General features: G+C 42.5%; 1 protein-coding gene across 1 annotated transcript in view; it reads left to right on the forward strand.

The window, feature by feature from the left end:
- The window catches only part of VIL1 (villin 1), a 47,936-nt gene extending 23,199 nt beyond the window's left edge, over window positions 1-24,737 (forward strand). The window contains exons 5-21 of the mRNA XM_020792058.3: window positions 2,284-2,480; window positions 4,525-4,633; window positions 5,097-5,207; window positions 6,025-6,227; window positions 7,524-7,602; window positions 8,152-8,250; window positions 11,113-11,266; window positions 11,909-12,009; window positions 14,422-14,559; window positions 15,293-15,451; window positions 18,036-18,215; window positions 18,558-18,703; window positions 19,787-19,931; window positions 21,227-21,415; window positions 21,809-21,877; window positions 22,964-23,101; window positions 23,854-24,737. Of these exons, the coding sequence (XP_020647717.3) occupies window positions 2,284-2,480; window positions 4,525-4,633; window positions 5,097-5,207; window positions 6,025-6,227; window positions 7,524-7,602; window positions 8,152-8,250; window positions 11,113-11,266; window positions 11,909-12,009; window positions 14,422-14,559; window positions 15,293-15,451; window positions 18,036-18,215; window positions 18,558-18,703; window positions 19,787-19,931; window positions 21,227-21,415; window positions 21,809-21,877; window positions 22,964-23,101; window positions 23,854-23,967 (2,331 nt within the window). The 3' untranslated portion in view covers window positions 23,968-24,737. The remainder of the gene's footprint in view (window positions 1-2,283; window positions 2,481-4,524; window positions 4,634-5,096; window positions 5,208-6,024; window positions 6,228-7,523; window positions 7,603-8,151; window positions 8,251-11,112; window positions 11,267-11,908; window positions 12,010-14,421; window positions 14,560-15,292; window positions 15,452-18,035; window positions 18,216-18,557; window positions 18,704-19,786; window positions 19,932-21,226; window positions 21,416-21,808; window positions 21,878-22,963; window positions 23,102-23,853) is intronic.
- The last annotated feature ends 483 nt before the right edge of the window (window positions 24,738-25,220 follow it).

Consider the following 25,220-nt stretch of genomic DNA (forward strand, 5'->3'; position numbering starts at 1 on the left):
GCCCCACAAGCACCTAGACACCAATTTTGCCTGGAAGCTTTCTATGACTTTTCTATATATGCTCTGCAAGTTTAGTGAAGTTTGGGTTTCAGATGTCCATGTCATATACCCACAAGGAGGGCACCCAGGAAAGTTTGCCCCAGGCACCTAAAGACACCAACATCACAGAGAATCATCCACTGACCCTCCTCTACAATCCCTCCAAAGTTGGTGAAGACTGGGTTTCAAACATCCAAGTTATACACCCACAAAGTGAGTCCCCCTAGGATAGTGCCTTTTAGCAACTGGCTTGGGGAAACTTAATCTTCACCAAACTTGGAGGGATTGCAGAGGACAGTCAGCAGAAGCTTCTCTGTGATTTTAGCATCTCTAGGTGCCTCCTGGAGGGGCCTCCTTGTGGGTGCATAACCTGAACATCTGAAACCAGAGTCAGAGGAAGCTTCCATGCAATTTTGGTGTCTCTAGGTGCCTGGGGGCCCCTTTTACAGACAAACAAATAAAAAATCACTAAAATTCATTGATTCATATTCATTGGAGGGATTGATTCATATGAATCAACAAATTAGCGATTTTTGAACAACTTTGGTTATTCATTTTTTTTAGTTTGTGCCCATTTCTACCTAGCACTGCTCACAAAGGCAAATAATTTTTCCCAAAAAATTAATCTGATTCAGCACATCAGTAATAGTCTAGTAGATAATAAATAAATAAATAAATAAATAAATAGATAGATAGATAGATAGATAGATAGATAGATAGATAGATAGATAGATAGATAGATAGATAGATAGATAGATAGATAGATAGATAGATAGATAGATAAATAAAATAAATAAAATAAAATAAAATAAAATAAAATAAAATAAAATAGTTTCTCTGTTACTTGGCAGAGAAGTAGGGGAAGTGTTCTATTTGCTGATGTCGTAAAGTGGCTCATTTATTAAGCCACTTCATAATACTGGAAATTCAAACGTGAAGGAACATTGGCAGCTTTGACGAGTGCAAGGCTTGATTTTAGTCCGTGCTGAGTGACCACACGGGCTGGGAACAGACTAAATAAAAGTGCACCAACACAATGCCAAAAAAGTAGAAGCCCCTCACAGGGTGCCTTGGGGGTACATTTGTTTGCTTGTCAAGTAGTCACCAGAAAAAAAGGGCAGACCAATCCACCCCTAGCAACGTACCCAACAGCAGGACAAATGCCCATCTGAATGAGCCCTTGGAAGAAAAGGAGAGACATGATAGAGGTGTATATAGTTATTCATGGTTTGGAGAAAGTGCCTGGCGAGTTTTTCCTCCCTCTCTTCTAATACCAGCATCCAGAGCTGTCTGCTGAAGCTAAATTGTGGGAGATTTATGACTGATGAAAAGAAGTAAGCATATCATTGTGGAAGTTACTGCCACCAGAGCCAGAACTACACATTCCCATCAAACCCCTGTCAACACGAAGCAAATTTAGTCACTCCGCGTGACATATGCCTCGGAGCACTTTAAACTGGCGCCCACTCTGCTCTGCAGTGTACATTGAGTGATGTTTTAAAGCGCAATAAGGCTTCAGCTGGACAAGAGAGATCTTCCTTTTCTGCAGGGCTTGCTTATCCAGCATGTCCAGGGCTGAGGAGACACACACACACACACACACACACACACACACACACACGTTGCCACTACTGCTATCATGCACTCTCCAGCCACTGCCGCCGCCACCATTCATTCAGCCACCCACCGGACAAGCAAGTCCTGCAGAGAAGGAAGAACAGCCTGCAGTGAAAATGGGGCCATTGAAGCTGACTCTCCGGACAGTAAAAAGGTTGCTGGGTGGCTAATGCTGGGAGCCTTCCCAGCTACTTCAGCCCAAGCCAGCACTTAGTATTGTTCTTGTCCAGGGTGAGAGTGGAAATGCAGCCAACAGTAAGGTTTTTTTTTTTTACTGTGGGTTATCTGCAACTTGGATCAAAACCATTCCTATCGCCCACACGTGCTCTGCTTTCCCCAGATTAGAACACGTGTGCGAGAGGAGTAGTTTGCTCTGGATTGCAGGTGAAGCTTACTGATGTCTACACTCCAGCAGGAGTTGCGGACTTCTAGGGTGCTTGTCTTACTCCCTCTTGTGAGTATAAGCAGACATCTCAGTAACCAATAGATGATATGAATGATAATTGGCAAGGCTAACTAAGTGTGGGAGTCAAAAACCTGAGCAGCAGAGTGAGAATCAGGAACATCTCTGGAAGTTGGGTTATCCTATGTCAACCTGCCTTGCTATGTAGCTTTTTCTTTCAACAGACCCATAAGACTGGAAACTCCTTCACCTATGATGTCCACTTCTGGCTGGGCAGCCTCTCATCTCAGGATGAACAGGGTGCAGCTGCCATCTACACGACTCAAATGGACGAGTACTTGGGTGGAGTAGCAGTGCAGCACAGAGAGGTCCAAAACTATGAGAGCGAAGTCTTCCGAAGTTACTTCAAACAGGGTCTCATGTACGTAAAGTTCTTTGTTGCCCCCTGTGGCTGATAATGCTCATGACCGTTTCTTGGCTTGGCTTTTTCAATGTATCAGTGGGTGCCCTAACATCCAGGGAGGAAGAATCCTGATGACAGTGGTTCTCTGGTGCACGTCTACTGTATACCTGGTGTGCCTATATTTTCTACAGTGAATTAGAGTTGCCATCTCTTGAAACATACGTAAATTTACATTGGTTCAGTAGTGCTATCTGTGAAGAAGACCAAGCAGATTTTGGTAGAGGGAATCCAACACAAAATGAATGGTCTGTCTAAAATGAAACACTAAAAAAGGGGATGTAACAAGGAGTCACCCTGGTCAAAGGCAAAAATAGAACAGGCCAGGCTGGGCTTTTTATGACTGAGGGACACAACCTTACAAGGGAGCACCAGTGGCAAACCCAGTTGTTATGTAATGTATGTAATGTTATGTAATGTAATGGCTGTAGGGAGTTCATCGCAGAGCTAGGAAAAGTTACTTTGGAAATTATAACTCCTCAAATCGCCTAGACAGCATGGTTAGTAACTGTGCTGTCTTGGACAACTTGGAACAAGAGATCCAAAAGGTAAACTTTTCCAAATTAAAATTCATAGTCTTTCATAGCCTACATTAAAAATTGGAGGGGGGAAAAGAGAAAAATTGGAGAGAAAGCTGGACCGCTATTTGTCAGATCTGCTTTGATTTGGATTTCTGTATTGACCAAGGGGTTGGACTCAATGGCCTTATAGGTCCCTTCTAGCTCAATTATTTAAAAAAGTTTTCCCCCTCCTTTTTAAAAAAATAGATTTCAGAGAATGGTCATGGGAGTAAGTACAGCCCTATAAAATCCAGGGATGAGCATGTGAGGCCTCCAGATCTTTGGAGGCAGCTCACCTTCCTCTATGCTACATCTAGCACCCCATTAGAAGCTGGAGTCACGTTAGTGTTGCAGAAAAGAAATTCCCTTGAACCTCAGAGCAACCATGTTGCCCATGCTTCCTACCCAAGGACTAGTCAGCTACTTTGTAAGCTGTAGGAAGTATGGAACACTCATGTTGTGACTATCAGACCTCTTTTAGTACTTACGTAACAGAGTCCTTTTCCTAATGATATACTTCATGTAATATATAGTTTGAGCTCAAATGAAAGCACTGTAAGTTAGCAGATATAGGATGGTGGGGTGGGGTGGGACACGGTTGAAAAGACAGGGACAGAGATAAGGAAATAACATGACAACTGGACTTGCTAGTAGCAACTGCATGATATAATAGATTCTCAAGAATCTGACATCTTCCAATTTTTTGTGTGATCTGCTCCAGATCTCACATCAGCAATGGGATAGTATTAGAAAAATGAATGACGGTTTGATTTGGATTTGCACGCTCTTCCTTCACACACTTTGCAAGTGATAGAACAGAACTTAAAGATTTCACATTTTGGTTAACTGTTTAATGTTATGCCCAAACATCGAAACATGATTTGAAACTTGAAATAAAAATTTTCAGTCCCCTTCTCTTGTAGGTGAAGAGGACATATCCGACTCTTAAGCAGGCTATGGATTCTTTGGATAGAAGTCAAGCCTTGTTTGACTTTTTTTGCTTTGGATACATTCGTTCGTGGCTGATGTTGATAGTGTATAAACAGCCTTCCCCAAGCCAGGGCCCTCCAGATGTGTTGGACTCTCACTGTCTTCATCCAACATAATCATTAGCTGTGCTGCTGGTAATGATGGGAGTTGTGGCCTGTCAGTTTGCGGGACCATGGCTTGGGACAGGCTGTTGTATGTATAGGTCACAAAGGGGCATTTGAGGTTTGAGAAGTAGTTGGTTGTGAAATCACTTTGTAAACATCAGGAACTCTGATGAAGACTGAGTGGACAGGAAAGGCTGGGGAACTTTGCTTCTTTCCTCCCTCTCCACAGTGTAGATCCCTCACATTTTCTTAGGCAAGGCATGTTGGGAAGAAACCAGCCCTTCTCTCAGTGGCAGACAGGGTTCTTGGGGCTCCATCTTGGACCAGGCTAACTCTGACCTTCCTCCACAGCTATAAGAATGGCGGTGTGGCCTCTGGTATGAAGCATGTGGAGACCAACTCATACAATGTGCAACGCCTGCTGCACGTCAAGGGCAAAAAGAACATAGTAGCTGGAGAGGTAGGTCAATGAGACAGAAGGGCGGCACAGGGAAAGGGTGGAGAGCAGTCATCGTTAAGAGTGCTAGAAGTGCTCTTTGGAAAGTCAGGTTCGAACACCCGCTTGGGTGTCCAGTTATATGTTCTCAGACTGACATACATTCACAGAGGTGTTGTGAGGAAAAATGGTAAGGAAGAAAGCCACGTGTACAACACTTTGATCTCACTGAGGAGAACATCACAACTGCAGCAAAACAGAGGCTAATTGCTGAACTCCTAATACAAATGTTTGCATGGAGACTGACAGGTCATTTTGACCGATGGGAGAGCCAGCAATTTCTATTTTTTAATATTGTGTATCTGTTCTGTGCTAAAAATAATTTAAAATAATTAAAAAATAAAAACAATTCTGCTTCCCCAACTGAGAGAATCCAGATATGCTCCCTTCAACACCTTTCCCCATCAGTGTTTCTTTTCTCATGTAGGTGGAGATGAGTTGGATCAGTTTCAACCTGGGGGATGTGTTCCTGTTGGACCTGGGGAAGCTCATCATCCAGTGGAATGGCCCTGAAAGCAACCGGATGGAGCGGCTGAAGGTGCAAAGGAGGTGGCTGAGGGAGTAGAAGTAGGGAGGCTGGGGAGCCCTAAGAGAAAGAAGACAGATGATTCCAATTAACAGGCTTTTGGTGATGTGGGGTGGGGAATCTGATAGTTTGAAGGATTAAAAAAAATGTATGCAACATGAATCCTGTTTATGAACAATCAGAAAGATTAAAAGACAAAGACACACACACACACACACAAAGACACACGTAAGAACAGGATACCAGGAAAAAGAACTTCATCTTTTGAAACAGGAGCTCTCTTGTAACTTCCCTTCTTGAGCAGTCTCCAACCAAGAACCTCTTTAACAATAACAATAACAATAACAATAACAATAACAACAACAACAACAATAATAATAACAATAATAATAACAATAACAACAACAATAACAACAATAACAATAACAATAACAATAACAATAACAACAATAACAACAACAACAACAACAACAACAACAATAATAATAATAATAATAATAATAATAATAATAATAATAATAATAATAATAATAATAATAATAATAATAATAATAATAATAATAATAATGCTTCCCTCCTGGAGCACAAGTAAGAACCAGATATGAAGGAATTCGTTGTGTGATGGCATCAGAGCCCAGAACTCAGTATATGATTGAAGAATAGACTGACACCTAATGAGAACTGCCAAAATTCCATTCAGGATAAGTCCTGCTCTCATGCATGCACGTGTGTGTACATATTATCTTGCTCTCTTATGTGTGGATTTTCCCATTCAGACTTTTTCCTGCCAGCTTCTGACCTAGCTGTTGTTCTGACCTGCTTCCCACAGGCGATGACCCTAGCCAAAAACATCCGTGACCAGGAGCGTGGGGGCCGAGCGCATGTGGGTGTGGTGGATGGTGAGAATGAATCTGCCTCTCCTGGGCTCATGAAGGTCATGACCTACATACTGGGGGAGAAGAGAGACATCCAACCGGCCATCCCCGACTCTGTGGTGGACCAGAAACTCAAATCTGCTCTTAAGCTCTATCAGTGAGTGAATTTTGCTGTGCAGTGGCAGATACCACGAAGGTCAGAGAAGGTTGTGGGGGGAGCAGATACAGAAGGCAGGGACAAACCATTCTTGTGCAAAGGGGACGAGAGGAGGAGTGTAGGGAGGCCTTCCGCAAATTAACCACGCTGGAGAATAGTCAAGAAACCAAGGGTTTGTGTGAAACTTTTTTACCCATTTATTCTGCCATCACAACAAATGATGCAGCTGTGAATACTTGCACCAGGCTCCTTCATGGGAGCAAATCTGTTTGTGGCTTGTAGGTTCAGTTTTGAGTAAACCCAGAATAACCTGGCAAGAACTGTGATAACAGAAAAAAATGTGATAGCAGAAGATGTACCGTAAATAGTACATGAAACAGACAAACAGACAGCCCTCTTATAAGGAAGAGGGCTTTACAGATGAACTCCTTGCATTTTGACAGATGTCATTATTAAATATTTCTAACAACAGGGCTAGACAACTTGCAGTCCTTTATATGTTGTTGGATTGTGACCCATCATCTCTCACCGTTGGCTCTTTTGGCTATAAGGTTTATGAGACTTGCTGTCTGACAGCAAGAAGAAGAACCACATTCTGCCACTTCTGTGGCAATGAAGACTGGCCATTCCAGTGTCATGGGGGCTATGAATCCACTCCAGGTTTTAGCTGAAAATTTAAAGGAGGTATCCAAGGCATTTAATTTATTTTGGGCAAAGGGTTCTCCTGCAGAGTTCAGGCAAAACACTGGAACAGATTTATCATCCCTAAGACCTCACCGTGACAGCACTCCACTGCCAGTGACCTACAACAGCGAACATAAAGAAATCCTGTTGTCCTAGTCACATCTTTTGGGGGGAAAACAGTGAAAACATTCAAAGGCAGTTTGGGATACAAGTGAAGTGCAGACTTCATCCATCACATATCACAGGAGTGCTGAGTAAAAAGAACCATGGTCAATTTTTATTTGCTATTTCCCCACTTCATCCTAAACATGGAAAGTCTCTGAAATTCTAAGAGAGCTGAATTCTGTAAGGTTCTGGACTGTGTGTATGTTTGAAGAAGTCCAATCCTGATTTAAATTTTCAAAATCATTACTTTAATGCAGAGCTGGGAGCAGTTACTTTTGGGGACTACAGTTTAAAGAATCCCCCAGCCAGGATGGGCATGCTGATGGGGAATTTTAGGAAATGTAGACCAATAATGTGACTCTCGACCGGGTTCTAATGTGATGTATGGATGCAACACATTGAGTAGCTGACTTTCTGACATCTCCTGGTTCTCTCTCCCTCTCTCAGTGTATCTGATGCAGAAGGAAACCTCCTCATCCAGGAAGTTGCTATCCGGCCCCTTACCCAGGACCTCCTGAAGCATGAGGTAAGTGCTTTCCTTGTTGCATCTGGCTGCACTGTCACAAGCCAGGGGAGCAGATTTTTTAACAGATTCGTTTTGGGAATCACAAGTCACATTTTGCCGCCTAAGGTGGAACAGCAACCAGCCAGACTGTTTTGGTGCATGAGGCAGATGAATCACATGATTACCTCTCTCTGTCTGTGCAGGTAAAGATACAATTCAAATATTAATAAACAATTTGCTTTCATGACCGCTTATACCTTATTTCCAGAGATGGCCACCTTACTCTGCCTTGTGGTACAACTGGGCCTGAAGTCCTTAAGACCAGGTGTGAAGAAAATATGACCCTCCATTTTTTTACTTTTGTCTGGAGGGGAGTGTTATCTCCCATTAGTTTTGTGCAGCATATGTAATGATTCAGAATCATGAGTGTTGCTGCTCAGAAATGTCTGGATGGCTACCTGTATTGTAAGAAGAAGTCAGGCGATGATGGCTGTAGGCAGCGATTGTCTTGTCCCTCTCAGTTGCTTCCAAATGAAGACCTCACCTAGATGCTGTTTTGCCTCCTGTCAGGACTGCTACATTTTGGACCAGGGTGGCATTAAGATCTTTGTGTGGAAAGGCAAGCTTGCCAGCAAGGAAGAGAAGCAGGAAGCCATGTCGCGGGCCCTGGTGAGTGAGAGTAAGGAAAAATGCGAATGGGTCTGCTGGGAGGTTGCACCTGGGAAGTTGGGTTTCCCTGGGTTCATTCACTTCAACCAACCACACAGAAGACAGGACAAGAAATCAGCCTTATTTGCTGCTTGTTAACTGTTTGAATTCCCTCTTCCCCACACCTGGTGCCTGGGTCAGCTTGTTCACCTCCCTCCCTTTCTTTCTTTCTTTCTTTCGTTTGTTCGTTTGTTCATTTGCTGTTCTAGCACCAGAACAGGTGATCAATGAAGAAAAAAGAGGAATTGACAGAGACAAGAAGTTTTCACTTCAGCTTTGTTTATAGTTTTTTGAGAAGAAGAAAAAGGAGTGAGGACTCTGCAGAGAGAGAGGAAGATGTACTGTAACTGCTCTGGCATCCAGATTTTCAAGAGGGATGGTTAAAAGAGAGCGATCTTAAAATGTCCTCCTCACTACCTGCCAAGTTTTTGGTGGTTTTTGTTCCCTATGGACACCTTGCTATCCTAGTAATAAATTGGCAAGCCTTTGTTCATAGGCATCCTTCAGTCTCGAGAGACTATGGCAGCGTGCTCTGTATGGAGGACTTGGAACAGTGTCTAGTGTTTTGACGCTGTACGCAGAGCTGGAGTGTCCTCTCCAGAGCATGAAGCCTGGGTAAAATAATATTAAAGCAAGCCTTTAAAAGAAAAAGAAATGGGAAGAAGCAGGAAGATAAAAGAAGGCCCAGGCAGCTGGTGGCGGGAGGAGCAGATTCAAATGTCAGCCAGTTTCCACACTGCCCTACGTTTCTCACTGCTGTTGGAGTTGGCTGGAACGGCTTTAAATACAATGGCTACAAGCCTCTCCACATCAGCTCAAGCAATTACATTGCATGAGCTGATGCAAATGCATTTGAATCCATAAAGGAAGAAGCCCTAACAGCACAGGGAATAAGTATGAATTAGAGGTGAAAAACTCCAGGCTGATGCACATTGATTTGTATGTTACCGTGTTTCCCCAAAAGTAAGACTGGGTCCTTATATTATTTTTTGCTCCAAAAATGCATTAGGACTTATTTTCAGGGCATATTTTATTTTACAATCCTGTCATCTTCTTCTGGTTGCTGTGCAATGATGGAGGGTGGGGTTTCACTTAACTGGAGCTTATTTGTGGGGGTAGGGCTTATGTTATGAGCATCCTGAAAAATCATACTAGGGCTTATTTTCAGGTTAGGTCGTATTTTCCGGGGAACAGGGTATATACTCAATGGAAAATAATGTCAAACTATTCCCAGTCCTGGACTATTTCCTGCATTATTTGTCAGTGTTTTGTTGTTTAGTTGTTTAGTCGTGTCCAACTGTTCATGACCCCATGGACCAGAGCACGGCAGGCCCTCCTGTCTTCTACTGCCCCCCCTGGAGTTTGGTCAAATGCATGTTGGTAGCTCCGGTGACACTGTCCAACCATCTCATCCTCTGTCGTCCCCTTCTCCTCTTGCCTTCACACTTTTCCACCATCAGGGGCTTTTCCAGGGAGTCGTCTCTTCTCATGAGATGGCCAAAGTATTGGAGCCTCATCTTCGGGATCTGTCCTTCCAGTAGCTCCATTTGTCAATGTAGTCACACCCTAACTCTGAAGAACTTACTGTTCTTGGGGGTGAGGCGAGGCTGGGCCTGTCCCGTTCCCTATCTGGCAAGAAGTTATGGGCCCATCCACACCGAGCATTTGTTCAGCTTTTCTTGCACCCATGATACCAGTATTGCACCTTTGAGGCTGAACCTAGTATCAAAAGAGTGAAAGTGGGACAACCCCTTTATTTTCTAGGGTTTTTTAAACCCACTGTTTGAGTGGTGGTGCATTGTTTGCTCTGCTTTGCTATTACTGTATTTGTCTCCTGTGCAGGATCTGGTCATGTAGACCAGAGTACCACATCCTGATCCATGCACTTTATATGTGTGTGTCATTTGAAGATGTTGTTCTCCTGGTCAGTCCTCCTCACTCCTCCCCATGCCTTATTGCTGCTTTTGTTTGGTCCTGCACACAAAAGTGAATGCTAAAAAATGAAAATTAAATTAGAAAGCATGGTGGCCAAAATGTGATGGCTTGAGAGTGGTGAGTGGGTAAATCAGAAGGGAATGGAGGAGAGAGTGAAGTAGTTAGGGAGAGGGCAGAGAAAATGGGTAAAAGGAGAGGGCAATCTTTGTTGGGAGTGAGACGCCAGGGAACAATTATGAATGAATGCAAACAGTGCCAGGTCCATCCTATTACAACCAGCTACAAGTACCCTTCCCCCTGTGTGGATACCCCCTACTGGAATGCTCTACTCAAATCTGAAGGAAAATCAAAACCAAAAACCAAAACAGAATGACTTGGAGCAACCCCAGGACAACCAGGGACAACACCACGGTGTGGACAACAGGAAGTAGTTTGTTGGGTGCCAAATTCAAACAAAGAAATCCTCCTCCAATTATTGGTGTTAAAAAACCGAGGGTGGTGGGGATGGTATATATCTTTTTGATATTTCCTTCTCTTCTAGCTGTGATCATCTCAAAGCTTTTCGTTGGTAGAAGTGAAATCTTAGGGGGAAAAATATGATGCTTTCAAAAAATACACAGGAGTATGATTAGTCTCTCATCCAGCTTTCACCAAATCAGAGGCAATCTGCAAAGAGTCTTTTCTGGATGGTGAATACATGCACCACCTCATTCTTTGCAGGTCTTGCTTGTCAAAGGCCATATAATCCCAGAAATGTCTTCATCTGAGACATTTCTGAAGAAGTTCTGCTCAGTAAAATCACAGCAACATGATTTCTCCCTGCCCAAACATCCCTTTTAATGTGAGTTTTCCTATTGTGGCCTTGTCTCTACCTCTTTCCCACCTCAGGGTTTTATCAAAGCAAAGAACTATCCACCCAGCACCTCTGTGGAGACTGAAAATGATGGTTCAGAATCAGCCCTGTTTAGGCAGCTCTTTCAGAAATGGACAGTCCCGCATCAAACTACTGGTTTTGGCAAGGTCAATACTATTGGAAAAGTAGGTGAGTGCTGGAGACTATGAATAATGATTGGCCAGAGGCAGGAATGGACCTCACAGCAGAACAGTCAGAGAGGGTTGTGGTTAGGGATCATCCTCTCCCAAATGTGAGAACTTGTATAGGATCTCTTGGGGGTTTCCTTCACATCCTCTCAAAAGAGACATAATGCTGGAGAAGCAGGGGAGCAGTAGTCCTTCCAGAATCATTCAGTGTGGTGTTCTAGAGTTCTGGCTGGAAGAAAGCCAGCTCGTATTTCATGACTATTGGCAGCCTCCTCTGGGGAGCTTGGAAAGGTTCCTTTTTTAAGACTACAACTCCCAGAATCCCAGAAGTCTCAAAAGGTAATTTTTCCATGCTCCTCTGCAAGAAAAAAGCCCTTCCCTCCTCTGAGCTACAGAGGATTTGTGTTCCATATTAACAAATATGACTCTAGAAAGAAATGATGCTGGGTTCCATCTTCCCTTTTTGTGGTAGGGAAACCACAAGGCTGGCTGGTGGGGGGGGGAGTTTATTCCACTATCAACCCATAAAATATTCTCCTTAGACTTCCCACTGCTTCAACCTTGGGGCAAGAGTATGGTCTCAGATAGTTCTGCGGGTAACTCTGTGCCTACTCTCTCACCCTTTTATCATCTCTTTCAACAGCCAAAGTGGAGCAGGTGAAGTTTGATGCCACCACTCTGCATGCAAAGCCTGAGATAGCTGCCCAGAACAAGATGGTGGATGATGGCTCTGGAGAGGTGGAGGTAAGGACCAAGCCAGCCCAATGTGTCTTCTGTTGGCACGGAGGCCAGTTGGATGACACGGCACCCACATAAAGACAGAAGGCAGATCAAGCACAGAGGCTTTCTCTTGTGAAATAGATTGTTCCTGTGGTTTTAACTAATTGGACATAAAGTTCAGGATGTGCACTTGCAAAATATGTGGTATAACCAGCCTAAGACCAAGCCATGCCACTTTAGTTCACAGGCTGGAAACATTCCTTTTTAATACTGTGATTCCAAGCATCATGGCCACTGGCCAGTCTGGCTGGTGAATTCTGAGAGTTGTAGTCCATAATTTTTATTTTATTTTATTTTAGGCTGTGCTGCAGTCTACTTATTGCAACCAAAGAATTAAAAATGCCTTTGGTTAGAGCTGTCCACATGCTTGTTTTTCAGAAGCCTGAGTAGGAATATTCAAGGCAAATGCCTTTTTAAAATTACCATATCTACTGTATTTATAATTCACTGCCGTGCTGTCTTTTGATTTTTGGTGTTTTACAGTTACGCTAATTGATTAACATGCAAGCAAGCTTTGTACTCGAGAGGTGGGGCAGAAGTTGGAGTCAAAGCCTTGACAGGTCTCAGTTTCCCATTCTGAAAGGACAGCAAGCCACAAAATGAAACCTATCACGAGGAATTCAGCTAATTGATGAGAAGCAACATTAATGTGTTACAGTTGCAAAGACTCTTGGACAGAGTGGTGTAGACATTTCTACATATTTCCCTACATGGGAAGAAGGCTACATGCCCTGGACCCATGACAGGCCCTATAAAGACTGCAACAACTACAAACAGGAATGTGAGCTAAGTAGTATACAATAGAGCAAGTTGCTCCTAAACTAAACAACAAACAGGAAACCATGTTCCACATAAGAGGAGGAAGTGCTCTTGTCTCATTGATTTTTATGGTTGCCAGGAGACAGAGGACTTGTCCAACTGCAGAAGCACTAAGAAGTTTTACAGAGCTGTCTGGCTCTTTAAAATAAAGCAGTAGGAAAATACAACAAAATGCTGGGGAGAAGCTTCTCGGCTTGTAAGAGTACAACAGGGAGGATACTGAATAGCTTGGGATAGGCTTGTAGTCTTCAAGGAACACAACAGCAGGGGGACCAAAACAGTGCAGAGAGGCGTCTTTGTATTTTTTTACAAACACAACAGCAGGAACATTGAAAAACTTGAAAGAGGATTGTAGTCTTTTAAGCATTAAACAGCAGGAATACCAGAAGAGCTGAAGAAAGGTTTTCACACCAGCGTTTTTGCTGGCAGTTGCACCAGCAGGAAATTTCAAGACTGCTTTGTGCTTCATTGCTATAATTTCTAAATTGCCATGGAAATCATTTGATCATTTTGATCAGAAGACATGGCTACCAAGTGTTTTAAATAAATAATGTAATGCCAGGTTTGGCAGGGGATCCAAATGCTGCATTAAGGTAGCTCCAATTCCTCACAATTAAAAAAATGAAATCTATTATATTTCTGTCTGTATATTCTCCTTACACTGTCTATCCTCACAGCAATGTGGGTTACAGTCATCAAATAATTATTACACGAGGCACACTCCCCCACTCCTCCCCCGTGGCCATTGGTAACCTTGGTCAGGTCTGTGTGTGTCTGGGTTCTGATGTTTCATGTAGCATCACTCATACAGGTTGAAGTACGCCCCTGTGTCCAGAAGGACAGAAAGGAATTGTGCAGTTTATTTATTTTCAAAGAAAGCAAGAGTCCCTAGGAAACGAAATTCCACATCCCTCGGCACATTTGTTATCTCAGGGCACGGGTACATTAGTATGCTTTGCATACATATAACATTGACAGCTACATAAATCACTGCTCTATGTACTGGTTGCTCATAGTCACTGTGATTCTTGTAATCTCTAAAGTAGTTTAAAATTAGACTATTTAAAATGTGTACATTTTAAACATTGAAGCCATTGCATCAGAAACCTGTGCAATATTCCTAAATGATGATTCCTACACCATTTTGGGATAAAGACTCAAGGCAGGGATGGAATTTTGTTGGAGTGATAATTCTTGAGCAAAGTATCTATTTCACACCTCCAAAGACTCATTACAGGACAAATAGGCACAGCTACAGTATGAGGCTTGCTTAGAGTTTCGGTGAAATAAAGCACAATACAAGACCATGTGTACATTTTTTTTTAAAAAATGTGATTGATTATGTAAAATGGAAAAATATACATTAAATGCTTTAGTAAGTACAACTACTGTCTAAAAGTACAATAAAACTAAACATTCCTAGTCGAGTTTAAAAATTATGGCCTCCTAGACTGCTAACAAGTCTAATTTTACCCATCCCAGTTTTATTGGTTACATTTGCCCCTACCTGAAATATATATAACTATCATATTTCACATATTCTGTGTATGTCAATAGGTGTGGCGAATTGAGAACTTGGAGCTGGTGCCAGTAGAGAATCGTTGGCTTGGGCATTTCTACAGTGGTGACTGCTATCTTATCCTCTACAAATATGAAGTCTACAATAAGTTCCATTACATCCTGTACATTTGGCAGGTGAGCACAGGCAAAGAAAAACGAGACATGGAAAGTAAATTGGGGTGTGTGTGTGGAAATGCTCTTTTGAACTCAAAGAATCTGAGTTGATCTGGGAGAGCATTGGATGGGGGGGGTTGTACGAGAAATAATTGAAAAAGTAAATTTTCCAAGTTTTGAAGACGGCTGGCAAAAATGGAGAAGTTTAGTACTCTGTGGGTTGTTTCTCTGCATGTTGCAAAGCTGGTGAAAAGACTGCATGCAAAATTTAGACAGTTTCAATTCTCAGAAAGGATCTTGAATATGTTACCAGACTCTGCTATGAGAATGCTGCATCTGATTGGTCAGAGCATAATCAAGAGGGGTGAGCGTCTTGGATAGAAGCTCCTTTTTCTGCTGAATTCTGCTGGATGAAGACTAGGACTACTGCATTTCCCCGAAAATAAGATCGGGTCTTATATTAATTTTTTCTCCAAAAAAATGCACGAGGGCTTATTTTCAGGGGAATGTTTTATTTTTTTCATGTATAGCAATCTACATTTATTCAAATACAGCCATGTATTCTGGTGGCTGCACAATGCTGAACAATGGTGGAGGTTTCACTGAACTGGGGTTTATTTTGGGGTAGGGCTTATATTACAAGCATCCTGAAAAATCAGATTAAGGCTTATTTTCAGGTTAGGTCTTATTTTCAGGGAAACAGGGTACATCTCCCCTCTTTCTGAATAAAGCCCACTGTGTTGCCGCTTCTCAGGGTCGCCATGCCAGCCAGGACGAAATCACTGCCTCCGCGTACCAGGCGGTCATTCTGGACCAAAAGTATAATGGTGAACCTGTGCAGGTGCGAGTTACCATGGGCAAGGAGCCTGCCCATCTGATGGCCATTTTCAAGGGACGCATGGTGGTCTATGCGGTGAGTCAAAGAGACCTAGGCAGGGAGACTGCCTAACTAATGACAACCCAGTAGTTTACACCAGTAAAAAAAGAAAAACAAGCAGCAGTTGGGGATTTAGATTTTGATCACAGCAATTGTGGTAAGATGTCTAATCTTTCCCCTGATTGTTTTTTTTCAATCCCACACACATCACTTGTCTTGCTTTGAGGGCAAGGGCAGAATATAAGTAAGCGGTACTTCTCCCTGCCCTCATGCCCAGGATCTAATAACAAGTTTCAGGGCTGATGGAAGGAGAAGGTGCATTGCAAATTAAGGAAATGATAAGGAGAAAAATGACCAGGTAGCAAAAAATGAAGCCCTTCCAACTGTTCCAAAGTAATAAGAGCCCATTGGAAGATCAAAGGGTGTTTCTAAATTAGAGGTAGGCAAAGTGTTGTTGGATTACAGTGCCAAGCATTCATCCTAACGGGCTAGGTAGGATAGGCCTTGCATCTTGCACACCTCCTCCTCTAGGTTGAGTGCCCCTAGCACTCCTAGTTAAAAGGCACCAGGTAGCTATTCTACCTTTCCCTACTTAGCAAATTTTAGGCAAAATCCTGTTGCAGAGTTACGGTACATTGGCAGAAGGACGATGACGTAATTCACAGTGGCAAACTGCCACTAATTTACAAGTCACTGTTTAGATTCTTGGTCAGGTGCTAAGCCACCCAATGGGCACACAATGATGGACCCAAACGCTTACTTCTTAACTGTCAGCACTTTGCCTTGTGAGTAACACTGTTGCCCTTCCACTGACATCAATTTCTGTGTTAACTGAAAGGAAAACGACAGAAACAGAATGTAGGGGCTTTTCTCTAGGTATGCTCTTTGAGCAGCCAGAAGGGCCTTGTTTGCTCAGTAGCAGAACGACTCCCCCGCAACCAACCTGCAACATTCTCACTCTCCTCTCTATCTTACAAGAGGCAGGAGGGGCATTTCCGTTGTGAGAAGTATGTTTCAGGGATGGAGACTAGAGTTGTGGGTCTCGCTGTCAAGTTGGACTTAAGTTGGACTTAAGTTGACTTGGACTTGACTCAGTGTTTTTGGTTGTTGTTTTAAATGACTCAGCCTCAACTCGTGACTCAGAACCCACCCACCCTCTCTCTTTCTTCTGGGGGGGGGAGCTTGTTTTAAAATAGGGACTTGTGACTTGGTACCAAAGACTCCGAGTTGGACTTGGACCCAAAGACTTACAAATATCCCTGGCATGTTTCCTATCCTGTGACTAGAAGACTGAATTAACAAGAGGGGGACAATGTGTTGTAATTAACTTGTAAACCACCCACAGAGTGCTTGAAGCGCTATGGGGTGGTATATAAGCAGTACACTTTGCTTTTTGCTTTGCTTTTGGCCCAAGAGCTTCCTTACCAGACCATTTCAGGAAATTCATTTGACTGTAAACACTCGGAGTTGCTTTTTTACATGTTACCTCATGAGCCACAATTTTGTAGTCATAGCTTTCTTTTCATTCCTTTCTTTGGAGAGTTTGTTTTGTTCGCTTTGTAGGCATTCTCCTGTTGGATTATTGCCACCAGTTGCAAGGGACAGGAGCATCTCATCCCACAATGTTGGGATGTGTCCCTTCCTTGGGCTGTTGGTGATAATTACACAAAGGGGAGGGAAAATAATTGCTCAATCCTTGTTCTGAAAATAGGGTCAAGAAGCAGTGGCTTTAAATGTCATTCACGGCACTCAGATGAATACAGTGGTAGAAAATCTGCCTAGAGGGGTCCTGGAATCTTCTCTTTTGTAAGTCCTCAGTATGAGAGTGAACTTCAAACATTATCCATTCCTGTCCTGTGGCAGACATTGCCCTGTTGAGGGTCAATGCTATATTTCTGTGGTTATGTAATAATGATGTTCAATCTCCTGAACACACCTGATTTGGAAGCTAAACCGGGCCTGAGTCTGGTTAGTATTTGAATGGGAGACAACCAGAGAATACTTTGTCTTTCCTAAGTACAGCTAGGAAAAAATTCTCTATGAAATCCTGCAGAACTGTAGCAAGTCAGAGTAAACAATACTGGCCTAGATGGGTAATTGTATAACTTACAGTAAAGAGCTTCCTATATTCCTTTGACGGAATATTGGGTGCAACATAGTTTGTGCAACAGTTTCAGGAGTATGTCGTGGCAGTTGGAAGCAAGAGTGTGAATGGATTTGGTCTATAGTTCTTACTCCCAAGTGTGACTTTCCAAATATCACTGCCTCAGGTCTTGTAGCATCATGATGGTAGAGCTCCTCCTTTGTATGACCATCAAGAACATGGGCCAAAATCCCATTCTGTATTTATGTGTGCATAAGAAGAGGCACAGAAACTGGCACAACTAAATGGTACAAGGTACACAACTGCTATGCAACCAGTACCTCACCAATAAATGTGACAGTTTCTACTGTTCCTCTTGTGTGCACACAAATATCCAATAAGATCCTAACTATGGTTAAGAGGCATGGGGTTAGATATATTTCCAGGCAAAACACATTCTGAAAATGTTTATATATTGGGTCCAATACTGTTACGGGTTTTTGATACAGTATTTATTTTATTTTACTCCTTACCTAGGGTGGTACCTCCCGAACTGGCAATACAGATCCAGTGCCTTCCACCCGCCTTTTCCATGTTCAGGGAACTAATGAGTACAACACTAAAGCCACCGAGGTGACTCCCAGGGCCTCCTGTCTTAACTCTAATGATGTCTTTATTCTCAAGACCCAGAGTTGCTGCTATCTCTGGTATGGAAAGGTAGGTTTGTTGTGTCCAAGAGCGAGGAGAAAACTTTACGTGCAGGGGGAAAAAATCACTTTTTTTAGACCTTAATCCCCAGAATGCGCCAACCAGCATAGTCACTTTGATTACCTCTGTCAAGAACACTGACATCATCCACCCAATGGAAGCACTAATGTCTTAATGGGAGGTTTTCTAGAAGCCCCACATTTCCTGGGTTTGAGGAGCAGCTGGAATCTGGCATCCTCAAGGTGGGAGGAAGCAGGGAAGGAGGAAGAAGAACCCTCAAACTACGATGCTGAAAGCCTGAGGTACTCTCTAAAGCCCTTCCCATAACCTGCTATATCATCCTTTCTTCAGGGCTGCAGTGGAGATGAGAGAGAGATGGCCAAGACTGTGTCAGATCTCATCTCCAAGATGGAGAAAATTGTGATCGCTGAGGGTCAGGAGCCTGCGGAATTCTGGGTTGCCCTGGGCGGGAAGTCTCAGTACGCCAACAACAAAAGGTGACCGTCATACCACCCTCAACACATTGATGGTGTCTGATTTTTAAAGCTGAGGAGGGTCAGCCATGGTTAATGATTTAATGGGAGGCCACTAAAGAATACCTGGTAGCTCCAGGTGAGACCAGGAGAGAATCCTGCCTGAATCCTTTCAGTCACAGTTGGCAATACTGGGCTACACAGACCAGTAGCCTGATTCAGAATCATAGAAAGTTCTAATTTTCCTATAATAGCTTCACAGATCTCAAAGGAAGCAGATCCATTTGCCTATGACTGGGGATCAGGGAACTGACAGTATGCACCCCCCAGGGAGAAAACAGAAGGGACTTCCTCTCCTTGTGTCCTCGGCTTAACTGCCAAGGCCTACACAGTCTTCAGAGTCTACAAAGTATGCCTCCAAACACACAACTTGCAAGCTTCAGCCTTACCAAAGCTTAGACTGAACTGAGCAGAGCACAACATTCATCACTTGTCAGAATCAAAAAACCTTAGGTGATTCTCCGAGAGCTCAGCTTAAGAAACAAACATATTATTTTAATAATTGTAATAAAACTCAATGGTCAGCTATAGATTTCTTGGTTAGGCTTATAAGCCTGCCTTTCTTCCAGTAAGCTCAAGAATGTGTGCCTCACCTTTTCCCCCTATGTTGCAGCTCTATAAGGCAAAGCAGGCTAAGGATGACTTTCCCCAAGGAGTTTTATGAATCAGGAGGGACTTGAAGTGTGGACTTCACAAGTCTGAGTCCAACTCTTCCACGTGGGCTGCACAGGTGTAGGGGTATGTGCTTATTGTAAAAACACTTGAAGAGGAAGGTGACCTTGAGCCAACAAGGGTCAAGGAGGAACTCAATGATGATGGTGGTGGTGCTGATGATATCATCGTCTGAGAACTGCAGAGCTGGAATGGACCTTTCAAGGAGAAAGGTTAAGTGCATGCTCACGAAGGGAGAGGCTACTGCTTCCGCCTTCCAGATTGCTTCTGTTCCAGTGCAACCTGGCAGAGAAGCAGCTGATTGTGTCTTGGGTGGGGCTGAGCCTAGATCTGCCCTAGCAGAGCCTGATCTGCCTCTTCCTTCAATCTCCGCAGACTGCAAGAAGAAACGCTTTCCATCACGCCGCGGCTCTTTGAGTGTTCCAACAAGACAGGCACCTTTCTTGCCACGGAGATAATCAGTTATACTCAAGATGACTTGGAGGAAGATGATGTGTACTTGCTGGATATTTGGGACCAGGTGAGCCAGAGGGAGCAGTAGAAAGAAGCAGCTTCTGCTTTTGGCCACTACCTGAACAATAGCCAGAAGTAGGGGCATCATGGAAGAATTTTCATCATGATTAACTGTGCAGCTTAATTGCTCGTTCATTTTGTTTCCACAGCCACTTCCCACCTGATATAATTACTGAAGCTATCAACATTTGATCATTGATGTTGGGCTACATTTTCACTCAAGATTTTTCAGAGTATTTTGTCTTCCTCTTTCCTTTACCCTTTCTCTGTACTGGATTATCTTGTTCTTTGTCTCCATTTAAAGCTCTGTCTCTCATTTTATTTTCTTAACCGGTTGTCAATGTCATTCCTTTTTCCCATTTTAAGATCCCATTGTGTGTATATTTAGAAGATAATCCTCAGGTAGGCCTCCACATGGGGACGTGGTGGCGCTGCGGGCTAAACTGCAGAAGCCTGTGCTGCAGGGTCAGAAGACCAAGCAGTCATAAGATTGAATCCACTTGACGGAGTGAGCACCTGTCGTTTGTCCCAGCTCCCGCCAACCTAGTGGTTCGAAAGCATGCAAATGCAAGTAGATAAATAGGGACCACTTCGGTGGGAAGGTAACAGCGTTCCGTGTCTAAGTCGCACTGACCATGGAAGATTGTCTTCGGACAAAACGCTGGCTCTATGGCTTGGAAACGGGGATGAGCACCGCCCCCTAGAGTCGAACACGACTGGACAAAAATTGTCAAAGGGAACCTTTACCTTTACCTAGGCCTCCACATATAGCTTGTACAGGGAATACATGGTCTTCCTAAACTCTCTGCCATTTCTACAGGGAGAACAGATGCCCAATAGAACAGCTTGGGGAAAATCACTGTTCCCAAGCAGGAGACCAATGAAATAATCAGATCAGTCATTATACTGCTTCATCTTCAGGATTCTTTGCCTTGTTTGTACATGAGCATACTATAAGTTATTAGATCAACCTGAAGGAACAGGTTGCACCTACAGCAGTGTTGCTGCTGTAGATGCAACACTGAGTTACTTTAGAATAAAAGTCCTGTGGATATATTTATTATTAGTAAAATATGTTGGGTCTTTGAAGAGCCCCAGAATTCCTTATTGATGTTGTTGGTGAAAGCAGGGAGGTATCTGACGTAAACTTTAATGTCAAGGAAATCTGCCACTGCATGCATGCCCGCGCTTACCTATTCTTGAAGTTCCTTTCCGCATTAAGACTCTAAACCCAGCTATTAGCATGTACACGCCATCTTAGCTTCCAAGAAGCCAAGAAACATTCAAACGTTCCTCCTGTAGGTTTTCTTCTGGATTGGCAAAAATGCAAATGAGGATGAGAAAGCGGCAGCAGCTGTCACTGCCCAGGAGTACCTGCGCACTCATCCAGGTGGCCGTGACCTTGATACCCCCATTGTGGTTGTGAAGCAAGGCTATGAACCTCCCACGTTCACTGGATGGTTCCCAGCATGGGACCCCCTCAAATGGCAGGTAAGCAACACTTGTTCACAGATATAGGAAATGGAAGCGCAGAACATTTACATCCAAAAAGGGGTTAACTGTTCTTATCTGAAACAAAGATGTCCATTTTGAGAAAACATTATTCCTCCTTCCTGTCTGTCTTTCTTCTTTGGACATAGAAGTTTTCTCAACATCAGCCTTCATGAACTTTTTGTTTGAACTGAGTTGGTAGCCAGCTGGACCAGCTAGTCAGAGGACTATTAAATGTGTAACCTCAGACTGACATACTTCTAGTTGGCAGGTTTCTTTTAAGAGTTGCATAGAACTCACTGTGATCCTCCAGCTATATCTATGGCAAAAACAGATTTTGGTGTCTGCTTGCATAATGTGGCATATAAATTCTTACAATTTGTGTTTACAAAGGACAAGAAAAGTTACGAAGAACTGAAGGCTGACCTTGCCCACGACAATGAGCTGGAGCAGCTCACTTCGGTGAGTACTGCCATCTGAGCCTAGAGGCAGGGAGAAAACAAGTGTTTATTTTCATGTCTTTGAACATCAAATGGCACTAGGGAAGTAGATACACAAATAGTTGAGGTCACAATTGTTCTGATGAAAACCAGTAACTGTAGAGTCTACTGTGAAAGTGTTTGCCCCGTGCAAGTTGTACGACAAAATGCTTTTGACACTATTATAGAACAGAAAAATGAGTTATAAAGAATTTGAACATTGCTAAATAAAAGGTAACACAAAGACCCTGTTCCTCCAGCTATCACCACCACAGAGGGCTCCTCCACCATCTTATACCATTCCTCTGTCGCTGTAGTCAATGATGCCACAGGGGATACAACACAAGGCCAGAGGTTGAGTCCCTAGAGATCAGTCCTTCCCCAACAGCATGAGCTCTTCCACACTGCTCAGAGTTCCTTCCTGCCCGTGTTTACAGTACAACAAAGTCTATTGGTGGTACTCAAGTTCACTGTGTGTTATTTTAACTGAAAAGTACTTAAAGGGTTTGTGCGCTAAACCTGTCCGATACATACTTCAATCCCTTAAAAACAAATGAAAAACAAACCAACACCACCACTCCATGAATGTGGAATACTCTGCTTTTGTATCTACAATTCAAAATGCCAGGGCATCTCAGTGACACTGACTAGCAGGAAAAATGATGCAAAATCTAATGTCAGCAATCAAGATGGTGTACAGGATCCCCTCTTGTGCTTGCTACCACTCACAAACCAGTAACAAAGGAAAATCCAAGAACCTAACTCCTTTTTCATCACTGGTGGGAACTGTAAGCGACTCCTTGAACATCTCACAAACTGTGACTGTAATAGGACCTTTGAATCAGAAGTTTGAAATTTTCCTCACAAAATGCTGCACAACCTGCAAGGTATTCATGGTTAATTTCTGCACTTGATTTTACATTGTGTGGGCTTACCTATATTCACAAGGTGTGTCAATAGATTTAAGAGTATTTCACTTCACAATATCTATGTTCTTTCAACTTGATTTAAATAGCCTTAGTGCAGTCCAGCCATGGAAAAAAGTGTTGGGGTTTTCTTTTTCCTCCAGGAAATCCTTGAAGCAAAAGAGGTCTTCACTGCCAACACCAACTTTAGCAACAGGTCACTGAGAACATATTCCTTGGAGAAACTGGTCAATGTGCCTGTAGAGGAGCTGCCCAGTGATGTAGATCCTAGTAGGAAGGAGGTGAGAGACCTGAAGGTTTTATTCAACATCCTCATGTTTATGAGCGTTTTCACTCTTTCAGGAGCATTGTGTGGCACTTGGATGCAGAAAACTGTGAGATTAACAATAACAAAGCAAAAATGAAAAAAAAAAAAAAGCATTATTCACCAGCAGGTTTAGTAGATGGTTTTGGAGAATTTGATGCGAGGTGAGAATGTTGCTCATATGTGAGCAGAAATAAAACATAAATACAAACCAATTTAGAAAAACAATTCCAGAAGGAACTAGAAAGTTAACTATCCAGCTTTGCCTGACCTTGCACACACAGGTTTTTACATATCATAGTACCTGTGGGATTACTGGAATGGCAGACTTGAAATAGATTAGTCCAGTGGTTTCCAACCCGGAATGATACACTGATCAGATCTTCCATTCCAGTTTCAACACAACCTTAAATTTTAAAATTACTTATTTCCATACATACTGCAGCATTTCAATATTTTTTTTCAAAATCATAGTTGGGGGTGAAGGTTTCTGGGAACTGCAATCCAAGAACACCTGGGTTATCTACAATTCGGAACTACTGGATTAGTTCCAAAGAAGATGAAGTTGTACCAAACAGCACTGAAATGCTCAGTTTTAGAACAAGAACTGTCTGTTACCCGTTTTGCTTGTAGTCCTCACTCTTACAGGAAATATTAACTGTAAAATTTTCACTACGTTTAGTTCCAGTTATGATCCTAGCTTCTCTTTTTCTCTCTTGCTGCCTATAGGACTACTTATCGGATGAAGATTTTCTTGCTGCTTTTGGAATGTCCCGACAAGACTTTGCTGCACTGGCCCCATGGAAGAAACAGTCTCTTAAGAAGGAAAAGGGACTCTTTTAAATATAAACTTCTTCCATTAGATTAATGCAGATGTTTAATTAATCAAAGCTTGCTAACAGGAGTGCCAAAGAGTGAATGGTCAAGCATTCTCTGCCACTGGAAGTCTTACAGGGACAAAAAGTTTCTTTAAAAACATTGTAATTGCCTTTATTCCTAGCCACTAAACAAGTATGCAGGCTGAATGGAGTATAAAAAGGTAGCCTTAAAGCTAGGGGTAAGGAACCTTTAACCCTCCAGATGTATTGGATACCTCCCATAAACCCTTAGCATTGACCATGCTGAGTACAGTATTGTGAATTTAAGTCTAAAACATCTTGAGGGCCAACAATGTCCTATCACTATTTTAAGATTTGCTCCTTTCCTCACTTTTTCTACATGTTAACAGCACTGTTCTATTCTGTTCAGCCACCAGTTCCAGGTTTTCTTGTGGCAAATGATGCCATTTCCCCTTCGATTTAATTCCTCTGAACTCCAGATTAAGTTTTGTTGTACAAAATTATTCGGCACTTTTGACAAAAGATGTTTGCACTGCCCATTTATCTGAGTTATCCGTGCTGAAGACTCCTGTTGCTTTGTTTTACCAATTGGTTTTCTAGTACAGAAAAGTTCCCCCTCCCTATGAAACCACACACTGATCAGGGTATCTGTTCCAGTTTCAACACAATGATGTTAAGTTTTAAAATTACTTTTGCATACGTACCCCAGCATTTCCATGGGATTTTTTAAAAATCACACTTTAAATAAATAGAACTAAGCCTCAATTCAAATAATCTTGTCTAGCATTTATGAGCTTTGATCTTGAGCAAGGAAGGAGTAATACACTCCTCTGCGATCCTAGCACAACTGGGAGTGTCAACCAATAGCACTCCCAGCCATAGTTACACTACCACTCAAACTTTTAAGTTACTTTACATGATAAATATAAATAAATGTTGAAATACGCCAGCAGTGATCACTAAGTCCATGCATTTCAGAACAACAAAAACACAAGTGCTCCAGTGTTTCCAAAAGTGTGCAGTATGTTTCCCGGGATTATTTATTTTATGTAAAATATTTTTATCCTGCTTTTCTCCTTAAATAGGAACCCAAAGAGGGATTTAAAATGTAAAAAGCAAGTCATGACCAGGGAGAAAAAAAGAATAAAGACTATGCTATGGAGAGTAAGTTCTAGAAAGAAAAATAAAGAGATTCAGCATGAATAAACAGTATTTAATTTATCAGAAATTCATCTACACATCATTTAAAGAGGAATA

This window comes from Pogona vitticeps, chromosome 1, assembly GCF_051106095.1.
Source record: "Pogona vitticeps strain Pit_001003342236 chromosome 1, PviZW2.1, whole genome shotgun sequence".
Classification (NCBI taxonomy): domain Eukaryota; kingdom Metazoa; phylum Chordata; class Lepidosauria; order Squamata; family Agamidae; genus Pogona; species Pogona vitticeps.